Source organism: Equus asinus, chromosome 13 (assembly GCF_041296235.1).
Source record: "Equus asinus isolate D_3611 breed Donkey chromosome 13, EquAss-T2T_v2, whole genome shotgun sequence".
In the NCBI taxonomy this organism is placed as follows: domain Eukaryota; kingdom Metazoa; phylum Chordata; class Mammalia; order Perissodactyla; family Equidae; genus Equus; species Equus asinus.
The window spans coordinates 36,078,923-36,099,547 of record NC_091802.1 but is presented as its reverse complement, the minus strand read 5'-3'; the positions used below and the strand labels follow the sequence as shown (position 1 = coordinate 36,099,547).

At 50.9% G+C, this 20,625-nt stretch overlaps 3 protein-coding genes across 8 annotated transcripts in view; all 3 read left to right on the top strand.

Annotated features, from left to right (window-relative positions):
- ACSF2 (acyl-CoA synthetase family member 2) overlaps positions 1–3,427 on the top strand; it is a 31,224-nt gene extending 27,797 nt beyond the window's left edge. For both annotated transcript variants that reach the window (XM_044744864.2, XM_014833639.3), the window contains 6 exons: positions 186–293; positions 1,505–1,656; positions 2,470–2,611; positions 2,698–2,808; positions 2,953–3,021; positions 3,276–3,427. In XM_044744864.2, the coding sequence (XP_044600799.1) occupies positions 186–293; positions 1,505–1,656; positions 2,470–2,611; positions 2,698–2,808; positions 2,953–3,021; positions 3,276–3,326 (633 nt within the window). In that variant the 3' untranslated portion in view covers positions 3,327–3,427. The remainder of the gene's footprint in view (positions 1–185; positions 294–1,504; positions 1,657–2,469; positions 2,612–2,697; positions 2,809–2,952; positions 3,022–3,275) is intronic.
- Positions 3,428–4,886: 1,459 nt separating this feature from the next.
- RSAD1 (radical S-adenosyl methionine domain containing 1) lies at positions 4,887–10,929 on the top strand. 5 transcript variants are annotated; one of them, XM_070483039.1, is made up of 9 exons: positions 4,887–5,372; positions 5,771–5,904; positions 6,023–6,227; positions 8,347–8,712; positions 8,904–8,967; positions 9,393–9,540; positions 9,757–9,811; positions 10,502–10,605; positions 10,791–10,929. In XM_070483039.1, exons 1-9 carry the CDS (start codon positions 5,025–5,027, stop codon positions 10,906–10,908), a joined length of 1,542 nt encoding a protein of 513 aa, XP_070339140.1. In that variant the 5' UTR covers positions 4,887–5,024; the 3' UTR covers positions 10,909–10,929. The 5 variants fall into 5 exon arrangements, 2 of the variants coding, with proteins under 2 accessions (XP_070339140.1, XP_044600783.2); XM_044744848.2 differs by having other exon boundaries at positions 5,230–5,382; XR_006512281.2 differs by lacking the exon at positions 10,791–10,929 and having other exon boundaries at positions 9,419–9,540; positions 10,502–10,585.
- Positions 10,801–20,625, top strand: part of MYCBPAP (MYCBP associated protein) — a 34,913-nt gene continuing 25,088 nt past the window's right edge. The window contains exon 1 of the mRNA XM_044744846.2: positions 10,801–10,940. Within this exon, the coding sequence (XP_044600781.2) occupies positions 10,913–10,940 (28 nt within the window). The 5' untranslated portion in view covers positions 10,801–10,912. The remainder of the gene's footprint in view (positions 10,941–20,625) is intronic.

Below are 20,625 nucleotides of genomic sequence, written 5' to 3'. Positions count from 1 at the left end.
CTAGTCTGCTCACCTTCCCAACACCTCTGCCTCCTGACCCCTGACCTCTGCTGATTATGCCTCTTTTTCCACCATTCAGCTGCCTTCAACTTTCCCTTGACTTCTTTCCCATTCCCCTAGGGGAGCTCGCCCCATCCCTCTGCAGTCCCCGCACGCCCTCCATACACCCTTTCCGGACCCTCTAGGTGGCTTACGGAACCACAGAGAACAGTCCCGTGACCTTCATGAACTTTGCTGAGGACACTGTGCAGGAGAAGGCGGAAAGTGTGGGCCGAGTGATGCCTCACACAGAGGTGAGCCCCAGACCCTACCCACCACTCAACTGGGGGGCACCCTCGCTCCCCAGGACTCTTATGGGACATTTCTTGCTTTCAATTAAAGATCCAAACAGCTCACTCTAGATGCTGAGGGACCCACTGCAGCAGGGTCTGCCTTGGCCTGGGTCTTTCTCTGTGGACCGAGGCCTGAGAGGGGAAGAGCTGGAGCAGCGGCCTTGAGCAGCTGCCAGCTGAACTTCTCTGCAGCCTCCCTTCCTGTCTGAGGTGTGTTTTTGCCAAGCCCCACTGTCTGTTTCGGGGCAGCCAGGACAGCCTCAAAGAGGAGCCAGAGCACAGAGATTTTTCCTACACAGCTCTTTCTCTCCCATAGCCACCGACCCCCCTCCACCTCTCACTCCAGCAAAATTCCTCTTTTTGCTTGGCATAAACAATTTCCCAAGCAGCCTGTCCCTTTGGGGGTCCCTTGCACCTTGAAGGCGGACCCAGAGCATCCCTCACAAATTCCCAGCCGTGACTCCTTTGCTGCTCCAACACTCCCACACCTGGTTCCCCTGCCACTGTGTCACTGCCATTGTGCCCAAGCCGCTGCTTCCCCGGGGGCTAACTGCCATCCCGTTGCACATCTCTCCTGCCCTCCTCCCTGGAGGGGGTGTGCAGTGACGTTAGCTCCCTCTCCTGTGTCTATGGCCTCACTGCCACTCAGTGGGATGCCATACTTGTCCCCATTTCACAGAGGCAGACACTGAGGCACACAGGCTAAGCTTTCCTCGCACATTGGCTGCAGCTCATTTGTCTACAGGCTTTCAGACTCTGCCTCTTGATCACGGCTCCCGTTCACAGGGCTCTGCCATGCCACCCTCTTTGACTTCTTTATTTGCTGCTTAATGGGAAGTAAGAAGAGACTCCCTTCCTTCTGCATAGTTTGTAATTCCTCAGCTGGCCTGGCCCTCCACAGGCCCTGCTCTCTGTGGCAGCTCCTGCCCACTCCATTTCCTCAGCTCCTCCTGGCCTTGGCTTTGACCGTTCTTTCGTGCCCAGCTCAGGTGTCTGGCTGGTGATGGATCTACTCCAGCTTTTGTCTCCCTTCCCTGGATTGGAATGGCCAGAGCCCGGAGCCTCATTACTCGGGGGAGGGAAGGTGAAGTTCTCCTCATTCCTGAGGGCCCCCCTCCCCCATCCTGAAGTGAGAGGGTGGGAGGTCCCAGCCTGAAGCTGCCCGGTTCCAGGCCCAGATCGTGAACATGGAGACGGGGACACTGACAAAGCTGAATACACCAGGAGAGCTGTGGATCCGAGGGTACTGCGTCATGCTGGGCTACTGGGGTGATCCCCAGAAGACCGAGGAAGCAGTTGGACAGGACAAGTGGTATCGGACAGGGTGAGAAGGGCAGAGGGTTTGGCTGCTGAGGGGAGGCAGGCTGGTGGTCCTGAGGCTGAACTGGGAACATTAAACTAGAACAGGGAGATCATGTGTGTCAGGATGGCCGCCTCACATCTCGGGAGACTTAATTTCCGAAATGTGTAAAATGGGGATGGTCATGCTCTCCACATAGGGCTCCTGGGAGGATCAGATGCAGTACAGATGAGAGGGCCCAGGACAGTGCATTACACCTACGTCCGTGAAATAGGAGCCAAGATTCACTCATTTGGTGGTGAAACAAATTCTTGTTAAGCACCTCGCAGGTGCTGGCACTATTCTAGACACAGGTGGCCCAGTGGAAGGCAAGACGAAAAGGGTCTTCCTCTAACTTCCCACATGTCTGGTGGAGGGAGACAGATACAAACAAGAAAATTTCAGACACTGATGAACACCATGAAGAAAGTAAAATAGGGTCATGGGAGAGAAGGTGGCTGTGGTGGGGAGAGGAGCTTCTCTCAGACTGGGTGATCAGAGAAGGCCTCCTTAAGGTGGAAACATTTGAGCCAAGACCTGAATGGTGAAAAAGAAGCTAGCCTTGAAAGGCATATATGTAGATATGTTTAGAGAGAGAGAGAGGATATGTTATAGGTATTGGTGTATTTGTTTTTGTCTGTCTCCTCCACTAGACTGTGAGTTCCAGGGTATGTCTTGTTCATGCTGTGTCCCCCAGGGTCTAGAGCAGTGCAAGACACAGAGTAGGTTTGATGAATGAGCGAGCCAGCCAGCTGGATGAGGCAGAGGTGGGAGGCCATTCCCGGGCTTTCCTTGCAGAGACATCGCCACGATGGATGAAAAGGGCTTCTGCAAGATCGTGGGCCGCTCCAAGGATATGATCATCCGGGGCGGCGAGAACATCTACCCTGCGGAGCTGGAAGACTTCTTTCACACACACCCGAAGGTGCAGGAAGTGCAGGTGAGCACCCAGCCCAGGGGAGAGCCCAGGAGTAGGAAACACGGATGCGGATGGTGAGGTCTGATATCTGCCTCTGACTCTGGAAGGTGGTGGGTGTGAAGGACAAGCGGCTGGGAGAAGAAATCTGTGCCTGCATTCGGCTGAAGAAAGGGGAGAAGACCACGGCGGAGGAGATCAAGGCTTTCTGCAAGGGGAAGGTAGGAGCCTCAACCCCTCCCTCCGACGCTGATGTGGCTCACTTCTTCAACCCCCTCTCCCTGCCCACCAGCCAGCCCACTGTTCCCTTCCCCTAACCCTCTGACCCCACCTAGCCTCACCCTATATCTCCCTCTGGTCTGCAGATCGCCCACTTCAAGATTCCCCGATACATCGTGTTTGTCACAGAGTACCCCCTCACTGTCTCAGGAAAGGTGTGTACTGTAGAGGAGCCTAGGGAGGGGCAGGGCAGCCTGGGTCCCCAGGTGCAGAAGGCCAGGTGGCCCCACCTATGCCTCCCTCAGGGATGGGCAATAGGGTGACCAACTAGTCGGCTCCTCCTGGTTTGCCCTGAACTTTCCTGGCCTTAGCTAAAGAAACTCCTCCATCCCAGGCTAACCAAGACGGGTGGTCACCCTAGCTGGCGGAGGCCCCAAGCCTGGCTCTCACTCTGTTCTCTTTCCTCTAGATCCAGAAATTCAAACTTCGCGAGCAGATGGAACAACATCTAAACCTGTGAATAAAGGGGGGAGTGGGGTCCTCCCAGGTCCTCACTGCTCTTCCCCCACATTCCCCTTGTCTGTCTTGGTGATTTGGCATAAAGAGCTTCTGTTGTCTTTGGCCGGTCTCTTGCTGACATGCTCTCTTGGCAGCTACTATGGGATGGACAAGGGAAGAGACTGAAGGGAAACTAGCACTTTTCCTATTCCTTGTCCATGACGGCATTAAACGCTTTGGCACGTATTCCCTACTTAACTTAATCCTCATTCGATCCCTTTGAGATACCAACCCCATGTTTTGGGGGCTATATTTGTTTCTTTTTCAAATTGTTGTCAGATTAGTCCCTCAAGAAGCATTCTTTTTTTATATACGCAACAGCTTTATTAAGATATAATTTACCCATTTAAAGTGTACGATTCTGTGGTTTTTAGTATATTCACAGATATGTGCAACCATCACCAAAGTCAATTTTAAACATTTTCATCACCTTAAAAAAAATTCCCTACCCTTTAGCTGTCATCCCACATCTTCCTATTCCCCTGTCGCTCCCCACCAACTGACCCAATTTTGATTTTTCTCTTTTTTTTTGAGGAAGATTAGCTGTGAGCTAACATCTGTGCCCATCTTCTTCTACTTTCTTTCTATGTGGGACGCCTGCCACAGCATGGCTTGACAAGCAGTGTGTAGGTCCACACCCGGGATCCCCACCGGTGAACGCTGGGCCTCCGAAGTGGAACGTGTGAACTTGTGAACTTAACCACTGTGCCACAGGGCTGGCCTCCTTTTTTTTTAAATTGATGAACCCGGGGCTTCCCTGACGGGCAGGGCCAGATCAAGCAGGCTGTAGCTTGACCCAAGAAATGAAAACAGCTGGGTTCCAAAAGACACCTAGGTTTCCAGCTCAGAAACAGAAACTTTGCTTCTGTTTCCAGTCCTTACTCCCTGCTGTGTCTGCCCCCAGCAGCAGTGGCCTCCTCTTTACTTGTTAGAAAATGAACATAAGTTTAGGATACTCTCGGTGCCGGGTGCTGTGCTAGACACTTTCACATACATTTTCTCTTGAAATCTTCCCAACAACCCTATCAAGTAGGCATTAGCCCCACTTCACAAATGGTGAAACTGAGACTCAGAGAGGTTCAGTCTTGCCCAAGGCCACACAGCTGGAATTAGAACCCAGGTGTCTGACTCCAAAGCCCGTGATCTTTCCACTTCATAGGACAGTTCATCAGGTGCCTGCTTTCCCACTCCTTCCACTGCACCCTGTCTCTCCCACATACACCATCTCTGACTCTCCTCCCAGCCGGTATCCAGGTTGGCCTGACCCAGGAGATCACAGCTACTCTCCTGGCCAACCCCATGCCCCCTGGGATTTCTGCTCCTTCAACACCCAGCCCAAGGGCCCTCTCCTCCCCCACCGACTCCATGGCCCCTGTAACAGACTGCCTCGCAGCACGGAGCACACTGGCCTGGTATTCAGAGGTGCTGAATTAATACCTGCTGCCTGTTGTCTCTTGTTTATTTGCCTCTCTCCTTGTCTTATGCACTGTCACTGCGACCTGCTCTTATGCATCTAGATGTCCCCAGCGCCCAGCTCTGAGCCAGGCACATAAAATGTGAAGGAACTGGTAGAACGAACTAAGAGTCTCTGGATGGCTCAGGGAACTCGCCCCCGGACAGGGTGCCAAAAGGCGGGCTGCTCCAGGCCGCCGAGGACAGGATGGACAGACGGCTGCGGCGAGCGCATCAGTGCCCAGCAGGTGGCGCCGCAGACCCGAGGCCCGGGCCCTCCGGGCGCGTCGACGGACGCGGCGCGCGGTCACGCAGCCCCTCCTCCTTCCGCCCCGGTGGCGCGCTCGGCCTGCCTGTGCACAGCCTGGCGCCCCGGGCGCGGCTCGGCCTCGGGCGCTGCCTCGTGCGGCCGGTCGCCCCCCGCCGCAGTGGGCGCCATGGCGCTGCCCGGGGCCCGGGCCCGCGGCTGGGCGGCAGCGGCCAAGATGGCCCAGAGGCGCCGCCGCGCGGAGGGCGCATCCCCGAGCCGTGCACCCCGGAGCCAGCGCGCGGCGCTGTACGTCCACGTGAGTGGAAGGGGCACGCGGGGCTCGCGGGGCGCGGCCCCCGGGGTCCAGAGCCTACCTGCCGGCTTTCCTCGCCCCCAAGGGAAGTCTGGGATGGGACCTAGTGCCCTGACTGGGAAATGTTTTGGTCCGGAGACCTGAAGTCTCTGGGGCTCACCAGCTCGGTGACCTTGACCAAGTGATTTCCCTGCTGCAGCTCAGTTTTCTCGTATTGAAGTGGGCGCGGTAATCCCAGCCCGACCTGCCTTGGGGAGCTGTGTGGCTTGGATGGGGTAGCCACTGTTGACGGACCTCGGAATGGGGATGGGGATGTGTGCGACTGAACCCTGGAAGTGGCCAGGGCCGCTTGGGTCGCCTCTCGCCCTGTTCATGCACTCCCTGCCCCCAGTGGCCGTACTGTGAGAAGCGCTGCTCTTACTGCAACTTCAACAAGTACATCCCCCGCGGCGTGGAGGAGGCGGCTATGCGGAGCTGTCTGGTGACCGAGGCTCAGACGCTGCTGCAGCTCAGCGGGGTGCGGCGGTGGGTACTGGCGGCCCCGTAGGCGGGTCTTGGGAATTATCTGGGGGAGTGGACAGGGCAGGTGCAGACATCCCGGAGCGCTCCCCCGGGTCTCATCTTCTCCATCCTCTTTCCCCAGGGTGGACTCTGTGTTCTTTGGTGGGGGCACCCCCAGTCTGGCCAGTCCCCACACTGTGGCTGCTGTGCTGGAGGCAGTGGCCCAGGCAGCCCACCTGCCTGCAGACTCAGAAGTCACATTGGAGGTCAACCCGACTTCGGCCCCAGGCTCCAGGCTGGCAGCCTTTGGGACAGCAGGAGTCAACAGGTTGTCCATTGGCCTCCAGGTAACCCATGATACCCAGCCCATCCCAGGGCAGCCAGGCCTTCTGTGCTGTCTCTCCTCTGCTCCCCATCATTTATTGGGCAAACGTTGATTGAGCTCCTTCTGGATGCCAGGACCCAGTAGGTACTGAAAAGTGTACAGTGACACTTTTGTGACTTCGTAACTGTCTCCTGCTGGCTGGACCAAAGCTCTCTGAGGCAGGGATCATGCATGCCTTTCTGTACATTGTGACATTCCGAGCACCCACCATACTGGCCAGCACATTGTGGAAGCTCAAAAAAAATTTGCGACATGATTGGAGAAAAAGGAGGAGGCAAACGGGTGGTCAGATCACTGCAGCATGGCAAAGCAAATCTCTACAAAAGGCCTTCAGAGTGCAGCCCGAAGGGCATCTCAGTCTGATGAAATCGTGGAAAACTTCCTGGAGGAGGTGATCTTTGAATGAGGATGAGGAATTCACCAGGGGAGAGGGTATAGGAGGAAAAGACACGGGATATGGAAGAGCCTGCATGTTTTGGGGGAGCTGTGAGTCATTCATTGTGACTGGAGAGGCTGGAGACTAGGCTGCAAGGTAGGGCCCAGAGCCTTCAGCACCATGCTAGGGAGTTTGGGGTTTTGTCTACTGGTGACAGGGGAGCCTCTGAAGGTTTTTAAGTAGGAGAAACATTATTCTCTCAGGCTGACCCCTGGTCTTTCCATATCCAGTATTCCCTCCCCTTCTAGTACATGTGTCACTCACCATAGAGTGGGGTCAGGGCTTTGTCCCGATGGGATATACTGAAAGGGACACATCATTTCTGAGATATTCTGGCTCCAATATCTTGGATCTAATTGTGAGGAAATATTAGGAAAACCTAAATTAAGAGACCGTGTGTGTGTGGTAAGAACAGATAACATGAGATCGACCTACCCTCTCAGATGTTTGAGTGTCCGGTACGGTCTTGTTAACTGTCAGCACAAAGATGTCCCGCAGATCTCGAGAACTGGTTCTTTAAGAGAGGCTTTTAAAAGCAACTGGCCTGTACTCTTCAAAAATGTCATTGTCATGGAAGACAAAGAAAGGCTGAAGATCTAGACTAAAGGAGACTAAAGAGATAATGACACCTGAATGCCGTGTGTGACCCCTGGTTGGATCCTGGGTTGGGGTGGGAAGAGGAATTGACTACAGTAGACATTGGGACCATTGGTCCAATTTGAATATGACTGTGTATTGGATAATGGCATTGTATCAATGTTACGTTTCCTGAACTCTGTAACTGGATTGTGATTATGTAAGAGAGTGTCCTTATTTTTTGAGGAAATATGCACTTAAGTATGCTTAAGGGTACAGTACGCACTTAGGGGTGAGGGGGTACAATATTCAAGTTAATTACATTTAAATAACCACATTGCAGGTGCTCACTAGCACATGGCCAGTGGCTACCATATTCTACTAAAATGCTCTATGTCTGCACTGACCAGTACAGTAGTCACCGACCGCATGCCGGTAAGCACTTGGAATGTGATGGTTTAAATTTAATTAACTTTAAACAGCTGTATGTGGTTAGTGCCTACAGTATTGGAAAGTGCAGATGTAAAACATTTCCATCATCGCAGAAAGTTCTTTTGGACAGTGCTGATCTATAGCTTACTCTCGGATGATTCAACAAAATAATTATATACGTATATACTTAGAGAGAAGGCCAATGTGGCTGAGTGTTAGTTGGTAAATCTAGATGAAGGTGTTTATTGAGCTTTTCTTTCCATTTTTCTATACGTTCGAAATAATTCAAAATTAAACTTAAAAAAGACTGTTGGCTTTGGAGTCAGACAGTCCTAAATTCTAGTCTGACTTTGCCATTGTGTGACCTTGGGCAAGTTACTTAACATCTCTGAACCTCAGTATTCTCACCTGTAAAATGGAGTTAATGTTGGAGGGTTATTTAGGATAAATTAGATATTGCTTAAAAATGCTTGGCACGTCGTGACCGTTCAGTGAGTGGTACCCTTGGCACTGGCTTGACCATCCGCCTTCCAGCTCCCTGCCGTGTCCTGCATTTTCCCCTGTATCTGAGCCCACGGTATGTCTCTGTCTCCCTCAAAGCTGGCCTGCGTGCTTACAGCCGACCCTCTCTCCCCAGTCCTTGGATGACACTGAGCTCCGGCTGCTGGGGCGGACACACTCGGCCAACGATGCTCTGCGGACGCTGGCGGAGGCCCGGCACCTCTTCCCCGGGCGTGTGTCTGTGGACCTGATGCTGGGGCTGCCGGCGCAGCAGGTGGGGCCGTGGCTTGGGCAGCTGCAGGAACTGCTTCGCCACTGTGACGACCACATCTCCCTCTACCAGCTGTCCCTGGAGCGGGGCACCGCACTCTTCACCCAGGTGCAGCAGGGCGCCCTTCCTGCCCCTGACCCCGAGCTGGCTGCTGAGATGTACCAGGAGGGACGGGCAGTCCTTCGGGAGGCTGGCTTCCGCCAGTACGAGGTCTCCAACTTTGCCCGGAATGTAAGTCTTAGGGCTGAGCTGGAGGTGGGGAATGGGCGAGCTGAGGCGTGACCAGGGAATCGTGGCCCTTTGGGGAGAAGGGTGCTCTTGAGGCCTGAGATGGTGGGACCTTCTAACCAGGTGCCCCCTACCTGAGCAGGAGCAGGGTCACCCTCCTCACGCTGCACTGGCTATCCCTTCCTTCCCCCCAGGGGGCGCTGAGCACCCACAATTGGACTTACTGGCAGTGCGGGCAGTACCTTGGCGTCGGGCCTGGTGAGTCCCCTGTGAACCATGAAAGGGATGACTCAGGAGAAGAATGTCATGGCTGTGTGATCTTGGGCCACTTATTCACCTCTCCAAGACTCTGTTTCCTTGTACATAAAGTGGAGCAGAAAACACCTACTCCGTAGAGCTGTTGGGTATATGTTTTGAGGCATTTGATGTTGTGCCTGGCATTGTGGTTCTCCATCTTCAGCGTGTATCAGAATTACCCAGAGGGCTTGTTAAAACCTGCCTTGTGGGGCCCCACCTCCAACATTTCTGATTGGACAGGCCTGGGGTAGGGCCCGAGAATTTACATTTCTAGCATATTAGATGCTGTTGGTCCAGGGACCACACTTTGAGAACCACTGATTTAACATCTGGCAAGCACACGGTGCTAGCTGCTATTAAAATAGGGTGGTGGTTGATGTTGTCAGGGGCCCATGGGCGATTTATGCCCCAGGGGGTCGGAGGCCACATCCAGGAGGCTCGGATCCAGACCTTGGAGCCTGACAACTGGATGAAGGAAGTGATGCTGTTTGGTCATGGCACCCGGAAGCGTGTCCCCCTGGGCGAGCTGGAGCTGTGAGCATCTGAGGGCACGGGGCTCTTCACCAGGGGTTCCCTGCACCCCCAGAACCACCTCCACGTAGACACACTTGTTTCCTGCCTTGTCCTGCCCCCACCCTGCCCCATCCTGCATGATCTTCATAAGCCCCCCATATACACATTCCAGCATAGGGTTTGAGGAATGTGAGAGGCACAGGTCTCTCCAGGACCGCTTGGTGGTTTTTCTTTCAGGCTGGAGGAAGTTTTGGCCATGGGGCTACGCACAGACTTGGGGATCACTCACCAAGTAAGGGGTTATGGGGCTCTGGCACACCGCTTCCTCCTAAACCTTGCAGAATCACTCTCTCTGCCTCTCACTCTCTCTCCTATACACACACACACACACACACACACACAAACACACCCCTCCCACTCCTCTGGTGCCAGCAGCTGGATGGTTGGGCTTTAGTCCAGCCGAGGCCTGATGGGCAGAACCAATGGGCAGTGTGGTGCAATGGTGAGAACCCTAGACTAGGGCTACAGAAACCCGGGCTCTCGTCCCCATTCTGCTGCAACCTTGGGCACATGTCCTTTCACCTCTCTGAACATCAGTTTTCTCAGCTATGTGGGGGAATAGACTAGATAAGGGTTTTCAAATGTTGTTAAGCAGCGCTGAAAGCTCAGATAGGAAGTACAACAGATAATAATCGCTCAAACTCTGAGCTGCTCTGGGTGAAGTCAGGGCCATAAAGCCCTGGCTGGGGCTGGCCATACCCTGGCCAGCAGAGAGAGAAGGGAGGAGCAGGGAGACCTGGCTTGGCTGGGAGCTGGGTTTCAACCTGTTGGCCTGGTCCTGGTGTGCCTGAGTCAGTTGCTGAGATCCCTGGACTGGACCCTCCCTCGCCCCTTACCACACCCCCAGACAGGTGGCCCAGAGTAGCCCCACCAGCTGCCCACCCTGTAGTCTCTGCACCTCTGACCCTTCCGGTTTCCCCAGCACTGGCAGCAGTTTGAGCCCCAGCTGACCCTTTGGGACGTGTTTGGAGCAAGCACGGAGGTGAAGGTGCTGCTGGCGCAGGGCCTCTTGCTGCTGGATCACAGGTGTGTTGAAGGGTGTGGGTTGTTAGGAGTCCCAGGGAGCCCTGACTGCAGATCCACAGACCCAGGAGAAGAGAGAAAGACTGACAAGGAGGGGCCTGCGGGTGCCAGGGCCTTGGCACTGGTGGTGGGTGACGATTAAAATTGGTAAGATGAGGCAGTCACATCCGGGTCTCTTGGTTTTCCAGGGGCCTTCGGTGTTCCTGGGAGGGTCTGGCTGTGCTGGACTCTCTGTTGCTGACCCTTCTTCCTCGACTCCAAGAGTCCTGGCTGCAGAGCACCTCCTCCCCTGTGCCTGGAGGATGACCCAATGTTCCTGTATCCCGGGACAACACCAGGTAGGCTTTGGGGAGGGGGCCGACACTGCAGACATCTCCACTGGCAGGCGCTGTCTCAGCTCTGGTCATTGCCCAGCCCTGGCATCCCCAGGGGAATGGCTACAGCAATGTAGATGGGAGGACATTTTTGGTCTGGGAACTAGCATCAAGTTCACCCACCACTGCCAAGGAAGGAGTGATGGTTTCTATGAGTGCCTGTCATTAGTGGACTCTAAAGCAAATCCTAGCTGGCAAGAGATTCTGAGAAATAGAGTTCTCAGGTTTCCAACCCCTGCAATACATGACATGACATAGAAGAGACTGGGTATGCTGGTGGACTCATGTGTATATCCAGCATGGCGGCCTGGTGGACTCGGAGAACAGTGGGGAGATCAGAGCAAGCCTTGCCCCTTCTCTTTTGGCAAGCAGGATACGTTTGGGGTGTCAGGAGCCCCACAGACCCTCCTGAGTCGCCTCCCCCAACCACTCCCCACTGCAGCCTTTCCCTTGAGAGAGTGAAGGTGTGGGGAGCCAAGCAGCGAAAGGGGAGGGGAGAGGAATCCAGGAGAGACCCAGAGCCCAGATTCTCCCCTGGCCTTTTACCTGCAGAAATGGTCACCTGGTTTTATTTAAGTAGTCTCTTAAGCCCATCTGGAGCCTGTCTTGACTGTGGTCCTCTCCTTGGTCCGGGCTCCTCCATGGAGTGTGGAGTCCTGATTTGGGGGCCAGAGGCTTTGTCTAGGGCTGAGATTCCTTCCTGTTCCCTGACAACCATTGCTCAGTGATTTTAGCATCCATCAATGATCTTTGCCAAAATCAGTGGTTAGATTGGGGGTTGCAAAATGTTCATTTCTGACCCTAGCATTCCATCTACTGGCATTATATTTACTGGCACTCATCCATAAAAAAAGAGCTCTCCCTTTTTTTTGAAGGGAAATTGTATGCAGGACGTGTGTGTATGTGAGAGAGAGAGAAAGGCATTTTCCTATGAAGAGGCTCCATAACTTATCATTTCAAAGGGTGTCCTGATGCCAAAAGTAACTTAGTACCTCTGCAGATCAGGGCATGCTAAGCTCAGCCTCCAGCTGGGTGACTAAGGATGGGGTTCCCCCCACCCCAGAAGTGAGCACGTGGATTCCCCTCATGCCTAGTGGGTGTGAATATCAGTCCTTCTTTGACCCTGTGGTAATGTAGTAAGTGTTACTACTTCTCCTTTATTCATGAAATATTCAGCAAACACTAATGGTGTGCCAGGCACTGCACCAGGCATGCAGAGAGGAATAAGACCTGCCCCAGCCCTTGAGGAACTCACCACTATGTTGATAGATGTGTCAAGAGATAAAGTCCAGGGTTATCAGGAGAGGTGTGCAGGCAGGCCAAGGAAGCTGGGAGCAGGAATGGGGGAATATGTTTCTCTTACTACCTCCTCTGGCCCCGAGACAGCTCGCAGGGTGACCTGTGCCGCCTGGGGAGCATCTTCCCAAGCCTTCCCCTGATCTTGACATTCAAGAAGTGAGCACGGGCCGGAGCAGGCGCGCCATCAGATAACCTGGGCCCACTCAGGTTTCTCCTGGCTGCCAGGGCTCGTGCCACTCAAGCTGCCCGGGCCCTCCCTCCTGGGGCATCTCACGAGGCCTGTGCAGAGGGGCTGGACGGGAGCCAGGGCCAGGTTGGGGTGGCATGGATCACCTTCTCTGGCTCAGCCTGGTGCCACCCTCACTACGTCAATCACCTCCAGGAGGCAAAGCCCAGGAATCTAGTTTTTAAATGCTTCCTGAACTGCTCTGATGATCAGGCCGGTTTGGAAAGACCTGTGGTCTCCTGCCTTCATCCTGAGAGGCCGGGGTCAGGAGGAATGAGCGGGACACAGCTACTTCCAAACATGACAGAGTGGAGTGGGGTCCTTTCCTCTGCATCCCGGGCCTTCTCTGGCTCATCCATCAAAGGGGCTCTCCTTCTCTGTATTGAGGCGTTGGTGTCCTCTTTCTACCTGCCCTACCGAAAAGCACACAAACCCAAGTGCAAGGGTGGAGCAAGCTCCTTTGGTGATGAGAGGAGTTGGGGAAATGTGATATGTTGAGTGTGGTTACAGCTTGAAGGACCAAACCTTCCGCGTGCAGGAGCACTAACAGTTTTAAAGCCCTGTGACTGAGCCTCCCCAACCCCACCCCACCCTCCCCTACCCCACCCCTCCCCTCCCGTCCCCTCCCCCCAAGTAGTGTAAAGTGGGTAGGGAAGCTGTTTTAATCTCTGTTTTACACATGGGGACATTCAAAGGGCGCTCTACCTTGACTCAAGTCCTATAAGTAGTAAGTAGCAGACCTGGCAGAACACTGCCGGACATCCAGAACTTTCTGTTACATCGTTGTTTTATACTTACCTTGAGTCCTGGTTGATTGACCTGTCTCTTAAATTAGGCAAAATCCTGACCTCTTTCTGGCCCTTCTGCCCTGCTGGGTAGCTTGGACTTGGTGCCTGTATTTTCCGTCCTGAAGATGCTCTAACAGAGAGAACCCACGTGTCCCATCTCCATGAGACCATCCACTTCCTGGGACAGACCTGCTTTTGGCAAAGAAAAGGACTTTAAGTAATAGGATTGCTATAGACCTAATGTTTGTGTGTCCCCCAGAATTCATATGTGGAAATCTCATCCCCAGGGGGATGGTATTTGGAGGTGGAGCTTTGGGACGTGACTGGGTCGTGAGGAGGGACCCCTCGTAAATGGGATTAGTGCCCCTATAAAAGAGACTTCACAGAACTCCCTCGCCCCTTCTACCACGTGAGGACACAGATAGAAGACAGACATCTATGAACTGCGAGGCTGGCTCTCATCAGACACGAGATCTGCTGGCACCTTGATCTTAGACCTCCCAGCCTCCAAAACTGTGAGAAATAAATATTTGTAGTTTAAGCCACCCAGTCTATGATATTTTCATTATAGCAGCCTGAACAGACTAAGACAAGGATGAAATAACTTGTGTGGTAAATTGTATTATTGTTCAAAATGTTCCCGCCCCTCCTTGAGTGGCCTTTCCCTAGGGCCTGTGGGGGATTATATTCCCTGCCCTGTGGAACCTTGGAAGGGCCATGAGACTTGCCCAGCACGGATTGTAAGAGCCAGTGGGTGGTCCACCATCTCCTCCCTGGGCCACAGAGACCTGCAGTGTTCAGACGCAGACCGTTTCATCAGCCTGGGTCCTAGAGAGGAGAAGGTGTTGGGAAGAGGGGTGACCCATCACAACAGACGTGAGCAGGAGCGAGAAATGAACATTTGCTGTTGTGAACCTGGGGATTTTTGGGTTGTTTGTTACTGCAACATAATTCGGACTAAACTGGCTGATACAGTTTGTAATCCCACCATTCAGAGACGACCCAGTTAGAATTCTGGTGTTTATCTTAGTAGAGATTCTTATATGCATATTTAGATACGTAATGTTACAAAAACGGGATAGTGTGCACCTTGCTTTGGAAGCTTCTTGTTCTACTTCATATGAAGTGGGCATCTTTTCATGTCAGATTTATATCTACTTTTTTCTCTTAGCGAAGCTTCATAGTATACCACTGCGTGGTTGTGCCAAGATTTAGTTTACCAATTCCGTTTTGGTGAAACTGAGGGTGTAACTTTTTATTTTTATAAACTCTGTGGTGAACATTTTATGTAAATATTTGTATGCACTGGCTGATCATTTCCTTAGGCTTGGGATAAATCCCAAGAAATGGGATTGCTGACCAAGGATACACACAGCCTTTGCATACGCAATGCCAAACTGCCCTCCGGGAAGCCTGCGCTGTTCACACTCCAGCCAGCCCGCTGGTGCTCGTTTCTCTGTGATCTCATCAATAGCAAGTGTGATCAGTTTTTCCAGATGATTCCAGTCCGAAGAACACTTAACCCTGGCTTTATCATCAGCTAACATCCTGCTTCCCTAACTTCGGCAACTATTTTGGCCCATCTGATCACTCTCAAGTCAGAGAGCAAAGGGGATGCACCTCTGGGGCCACCCCAGCAAAGACCTGTGTGTTTCAGATTGCCTCCGAATTCCTCTTGTCCAAACCCCCTTCTGGGAGAATCCCAGACCTCCTTTCTATCTCCCTCTCCCTGCTTCCCTTCTTTTCCCTGAGGGGACTTTTAAAGCCTCCCCTTTTTTTTTTATTACACAAACAACATTATGGAAACATTAGAATTCTAAATCCAAAAAAAAAGTCACCCACCATCAGTGGCTCCGACAAATTAAACTGTTTTTATTTGCCTATGTTCCCTTGCAGCCCTCGTCCAAATGCACACAAGATTTTTGCCCAGCTGTGCTCCTGGCGCAGATCTCATTTTGCATTCTGCCCCTTTTCCTTCTTGTTCTGTCATCAGCAATTTTCCGCGTTGCTCCCTGGTCATCATCTTCCTCATTGTTATTATTGCATAATGTTCCAATGAGTGAATAATTTAATAATTACGGCCCTAATGTAAGTCACTTAAGTGGTTCCCCATTTTCCTCTATTATAAATAATCCTGCAGTGCATGTTTTTATGGATATAGCTTCTTTCTTCATTTAAATGATTTCCTCAGGGTAGTTCTCAAAAGTGAGATAGGTGGGTCAAAGGGTATGAAGGCTTTCATGATTCTTGGTGTGAATTGTTATATTGTTTTCCAAGGGGTTTTTCTTTTTTTATTTTCCTGCTCAAAAAATACTAATGCTCTTTTTCAACCATAGAGAAGAAAGCAAAAATTCTACTACCCAGAAATTACCATTACTAACATTTGGACAACCATCCCTCCAGACATCTCATGATGTATATATACACATATAGATATAGAACTAAAAATAATTTTTCACAAAAGGGATCCTACTCATATGCCAGTTTTGCCACCTGTTCTTCTACTCAACATGTCCCAGGTTTTCCTAATTGGTTCTGCCACCCCCAGTGCCTACGTGGTAGCATAATGTAGTGCAGTAACAGCTGTAAGCCAAGCATGGTGCCAAGAATGTTATCTGCTTTAGCTCATTTAAGATCCACAACAACCCAATGAGATAAGTTCTATTATTATGATGCCCATTTTGCAGATGAGGAAACAGGCTCAGAGAAATTAATTGGCCAAGGTCACATAGCTAGGAAGTTGGGCTGCCACTCAAATTGAGTTCTCTGGGGCTCCAAAACAGATGGTTGTACTAGTAATATGTGAATACATTTGTATTGTAAAAAGTAATAATAATAAATGCAAGTAATACCATGGCATAGAAAGTAAAGTAAGAAAGTCCTCGTCACACTTCCATAGAAGCTGGATGTGTGTATCAGTTTAGGTTAAGCTGCATAGGACAGAAATTCAAAGAAATATAAGCTTAAACAAATAAATTCATTTATTTTTCTCCCACATAAAAGAAGTCTGGACAAAGCATTTCAGCGCTAGCATGGTGGACCCATGGTCATTGGTCATGAAGAACCCAGGCTTCTGACTTTATGCTCTGTATCCTCAGTTGGTAACTTCCATCCCTAAGGTCTCCACATGGTCTAATATGGTCCCTGGAGCTCCAGCCATCATGTCTGCATTCCAGGCAATAAGAAGGAGAAAGGCTAGAGGGGCAACAGAGTGTTTTTTTTCCAGCTGGATCAGCCCCTCTGAAGAGCTTCCCTGGGGCCGGCCCGGTTGCATAATGGTTAATTCGCACACTGCTTCGGTGGCCCAGGGTTCACCGGTTCCAAACTCAGTGGCCCAGAGTTCACAGGTTCGGATCCTGGGCGCGGACCTAGCACTGCTCATCAAGCCATGCTGTGGCAGCATCCCACATAAAGTGGAGGAAGATTGGCACAGATGTTAGCCCAGCAACAGTCTTCCTCAAGCAAAAAGAGGAAGATTGGCGACAGATGTTAACTCAGGGCCAATTTTCCTCATACACAAAAAAATAAAATAAAATAAAGAGCTTCCCTGAAAATCCCCATGCCCCATGACATCAGCTTACTCCCAAGTGGCCGCCCTGATCCACAAGGGACACTGGGAAGTGTAGTTTTCAAACTGATCATGTGCCTACTTCCCCATCACCCCCCGTGATAGATAGGCTTCGTTAATTAAAAAAAAAGGAGTGAATAGATATTAAGAGGCAATCAGACAGTTCTGCCACCATGTGTGTCCTTCCCAATCCTTTTCTATAAGTTTACATATATATATGTACATATATAAAAATAGAGCTTAGGAAGAGTCTAATATGTAAACAGTACCTTGTTTTAATTTACATTTTAAAGATTACCAAGCAGATTAAAAATATTTGTTTACTAACTGTGATGTCGTGTGCACATGTATGCTGTTTACTTATTTACCCAACTAAAGCCTTGATGGTTTCCTGATCGAGTTGAATGAACTGTCTAGATAGATAGATCGACGGATGGATAGATAGATGTTATGAGTATATTGACTCTGTCTTATTTGCTCCAAGTATTGTTTCCAATATGCTATTTTTATCTTTTGTAGATTTTTACTTTTTTAGAAGTGAGTTTTCTAGAAATTTCAAATATTTATATATCGAGTGCATCTTCTGCCTTGCAACTTTTTGTCTCAGTTCCAGGCTCCAGAGATATGATCACCTTTCAAGTTGGTTCCCTCCTCCCAGGAGACACAGTCTAATAGGTGGGCTGCTGTGCCTGCCTGGGTCCAAATCTCCACTCGGCCACCTGTAGGACCGTAGGCAGGACACTCCCCTCAGCTGAGATCTCCTTTTCTTGACTGTTTAGTGAAGAGGGTGGACCAGCCTCAGGTTCTCAAACCTGGCTCTGCATCAGAAACACTGGAGGTTCCATAAAATGCACATTCCTGGGCCCCCCTCAGAGCTACAGAATCCAAATCTCTGTATCTAGGAATCTGTATTTTTAAATGCGCTCCAGTAAGCCTGATGCTCAGACGTGTTTCAGAACCTCTGGACCAGCCAATGTCTGAGATTGCTTCCTGTGCTAGGCTCCCTGGGTAGTGAGTGAGAGGAGGGCAGCAGCCCTTGGCCACTTGGCCAAGTTGTGTCCGCTGAAGCCAGTTGGCCCTGCCTCATCCTCTGGGGTCACGGCCCCCATTTCACATCCAGCTTGAGCAGCTGCCCGTTCTTCCTGCTGAGTCAGGGGTGAGGGTGGGGTAAGGTAATGGTCAGGCTCGTGGGGTGTGGCCTGGGGGGCCACCCAGCAATGCCCCTGGGAGGGGGCCAGCATCACTTACTAGGACCTTAGTTAAGCCACTCACTCAGTGAGTCTCCATTTCCTCAGCTCTGAAAGCAGGGACCGTGCCTGCCTCAAGGTTAGTATAAGGTTGGCGATGATGGATGGGTGGAGGAATGGAAGCCAGTGCAGTTCCTGGCACAGAATGTGCCTTTGACAAATGTGGCAGTTATTACTAGTCGTTTCACTGTGATTTACAGTGCCCTGGGCATGCTGGCCTCAAGGAAGGCAGGTCCCAAACAGGAATTCCTGGTGCCTGACAAGACAGACCTGTCATTTCTCTATGATGCTGAAACTTGTCAGTAGGTAGCCCTGGGCTTCTGGAAAATTTTCCCCTTGGCCCAGTGTGGACCTTGCTGCCTCCCAGGTAGCTAGGAGGGTGTGTGCCACACAGCAGACTGACAGCCTCCAGGCATTGGCCCCCACAGTGGAAGGAAGGGCGCCTCACTAGAGACTCCCCATACCAGTGCTCCTTGCTTTCCTCCCGCAGGTCAGACAGGAATGGTTCCATTCCTCAAGTGGCTGACCTCTGCAGGCAGGGCCAGACCCCGGACACCTGGGAGACACTCCCAGCACTTCCTTCGCCCCACCTCTGGATCCAGTCTCTTCTGGTGCCTGGCACTCCTCACCCTTCCCCTGGGCTTCCTTGCCTCCATCCCTGGGATCGCTGATTCAGCCTGGGGCTTCCCCCTGCCCTTGAACCCGACCAGTTTACACAGGCCTCACTTGCTTTGCTGACCTTTCTTATTGTAATTAAGATGGCAGAAAGAGGCCAGAATCCTTTTCTGGGCCTTGGCAGCGGCACCCAAGGGGGCAAGGTGTCAGGGCCTCAGCTCAGGGAGGCTGCTTCGTTGAGGAAGTCGCTGTGGAAACCCCACTCCTCCCACCCCGCACTGACCCCTCAGATCCATTCATGAACAATACAAAATGAGCTGTGAGAACTGTCCAGTAGGCAATTCTAATCTTGAACGAGGCCTGAAGGGCCAGCACAATTTAAGGATCCTACGCATGCACACCACATTGAGCACAGGAGCTGTGAACAGTTCCTCCATGGGGCCCTGGAGCGCCCGTGCTTGTGTTCAGACCCCAGCTTGGCTGCCCCGTCAGCCGCTTCATCTCGGGTAGCAAGGTGCTTAGCCTTTCTATGCCTCAGTTTCCTCATCTGTAAAACGAGGATGCTAATACTATTCTCTACCTCATGTGTTGTTGTAAACGTTCAAGAAGTTAGCACACCCAGCTAAAACAACCAAAGCAAAAAATATAAATTGGATTTCATCAAAATTAAAAACTTCTATGTGTCAAGGACACTATCAAGAAAGGGAAAGGAAAACCCACAGAATGGGAGAAACTATTTGCAAATCACATATCTGATAAGGGTTTCATATCCAGAATATATAAAGGACTCCTACAACTTGACAACAAAAAGACAAACAACCCAATTAAAAGATGGGCAAAGCATTTCTCCAGAGAAGATATACACATGGCCGATAAGCACATGAAAAGCTGCTCAACGTCATTAGCCAGTAAGGAAATGCAAATTAAAACCACAGTGAGATACCACTTCACACCCACCAAGATAGTTACAATTTTTTTTTTTAAAAAAGGAAAATAAGTGTTGACAAGAACATGGAGAAATTGGAACCGTCGTACACTGCTGGTGGGAATGTAAGATGGTGCAGCTGCTCTGGAAAGCAGTCTGGCAGTTCCTCAGAAAGTTAAACACAGAGATGCCGTATGACCCAGCAATTCCACTCCTAGGTACATACCTAAGAAAACTGAAAACGTATGTTCACACCAAAACTTGCACACACATGTTCACAGCAGCACTATTCACAAGAGCCACAAAGTGGAAACAGCCCAAATGCTCATCAACTGATGAATGGATAAAGAAAATATGGTATATTTATACAAGGAAACATTATTTGGCAATAAAAAGAAATACTTACTGATGCATGTTACATGGATGAACCTTGAAAGCATTTTGCTAAGTGAAAGAAACCAGACACGAAAGGCCACATATTGTACAATCACATGTATGAAATGTCCAGAAGAGGCAAATCTGTGGACACAGACGGTAGCTTAGGGTTTGCCAGGCACTGGGGGAAGAGGGGAATTGGGGTTGACCGCTAATGCATACAAGGTTTATTTTGGGGTGATGGAAATGTTCTGGAACTAGGTAGTGGTGATGGTTGTACAACCTATGAATACAGTAAAAAAACACTGAATTGTATACCATAAATAGTGAATTTTATGTTATAGAAAATTTTGTTATGCAAATTATATCTCAAACAAAAAAAAAAGAAGTCAGTACACATACATGCTTAGAAGGCCTCCCGGCCCACGATAAGGACACGGTCAGGGTAGTTGCCATTTAGTTTAAACTCCACTGGACTTGTGTGTTGATCTGGATCAGGAGGAAGGAAAAAAACCCCTAAAAGGCATATCGCCTTTAGAGATTGAATTCACATATTTAACAGAAGTTAAAGCATTTATTTGCATGTAGTTTCTTTTTTCATTTATT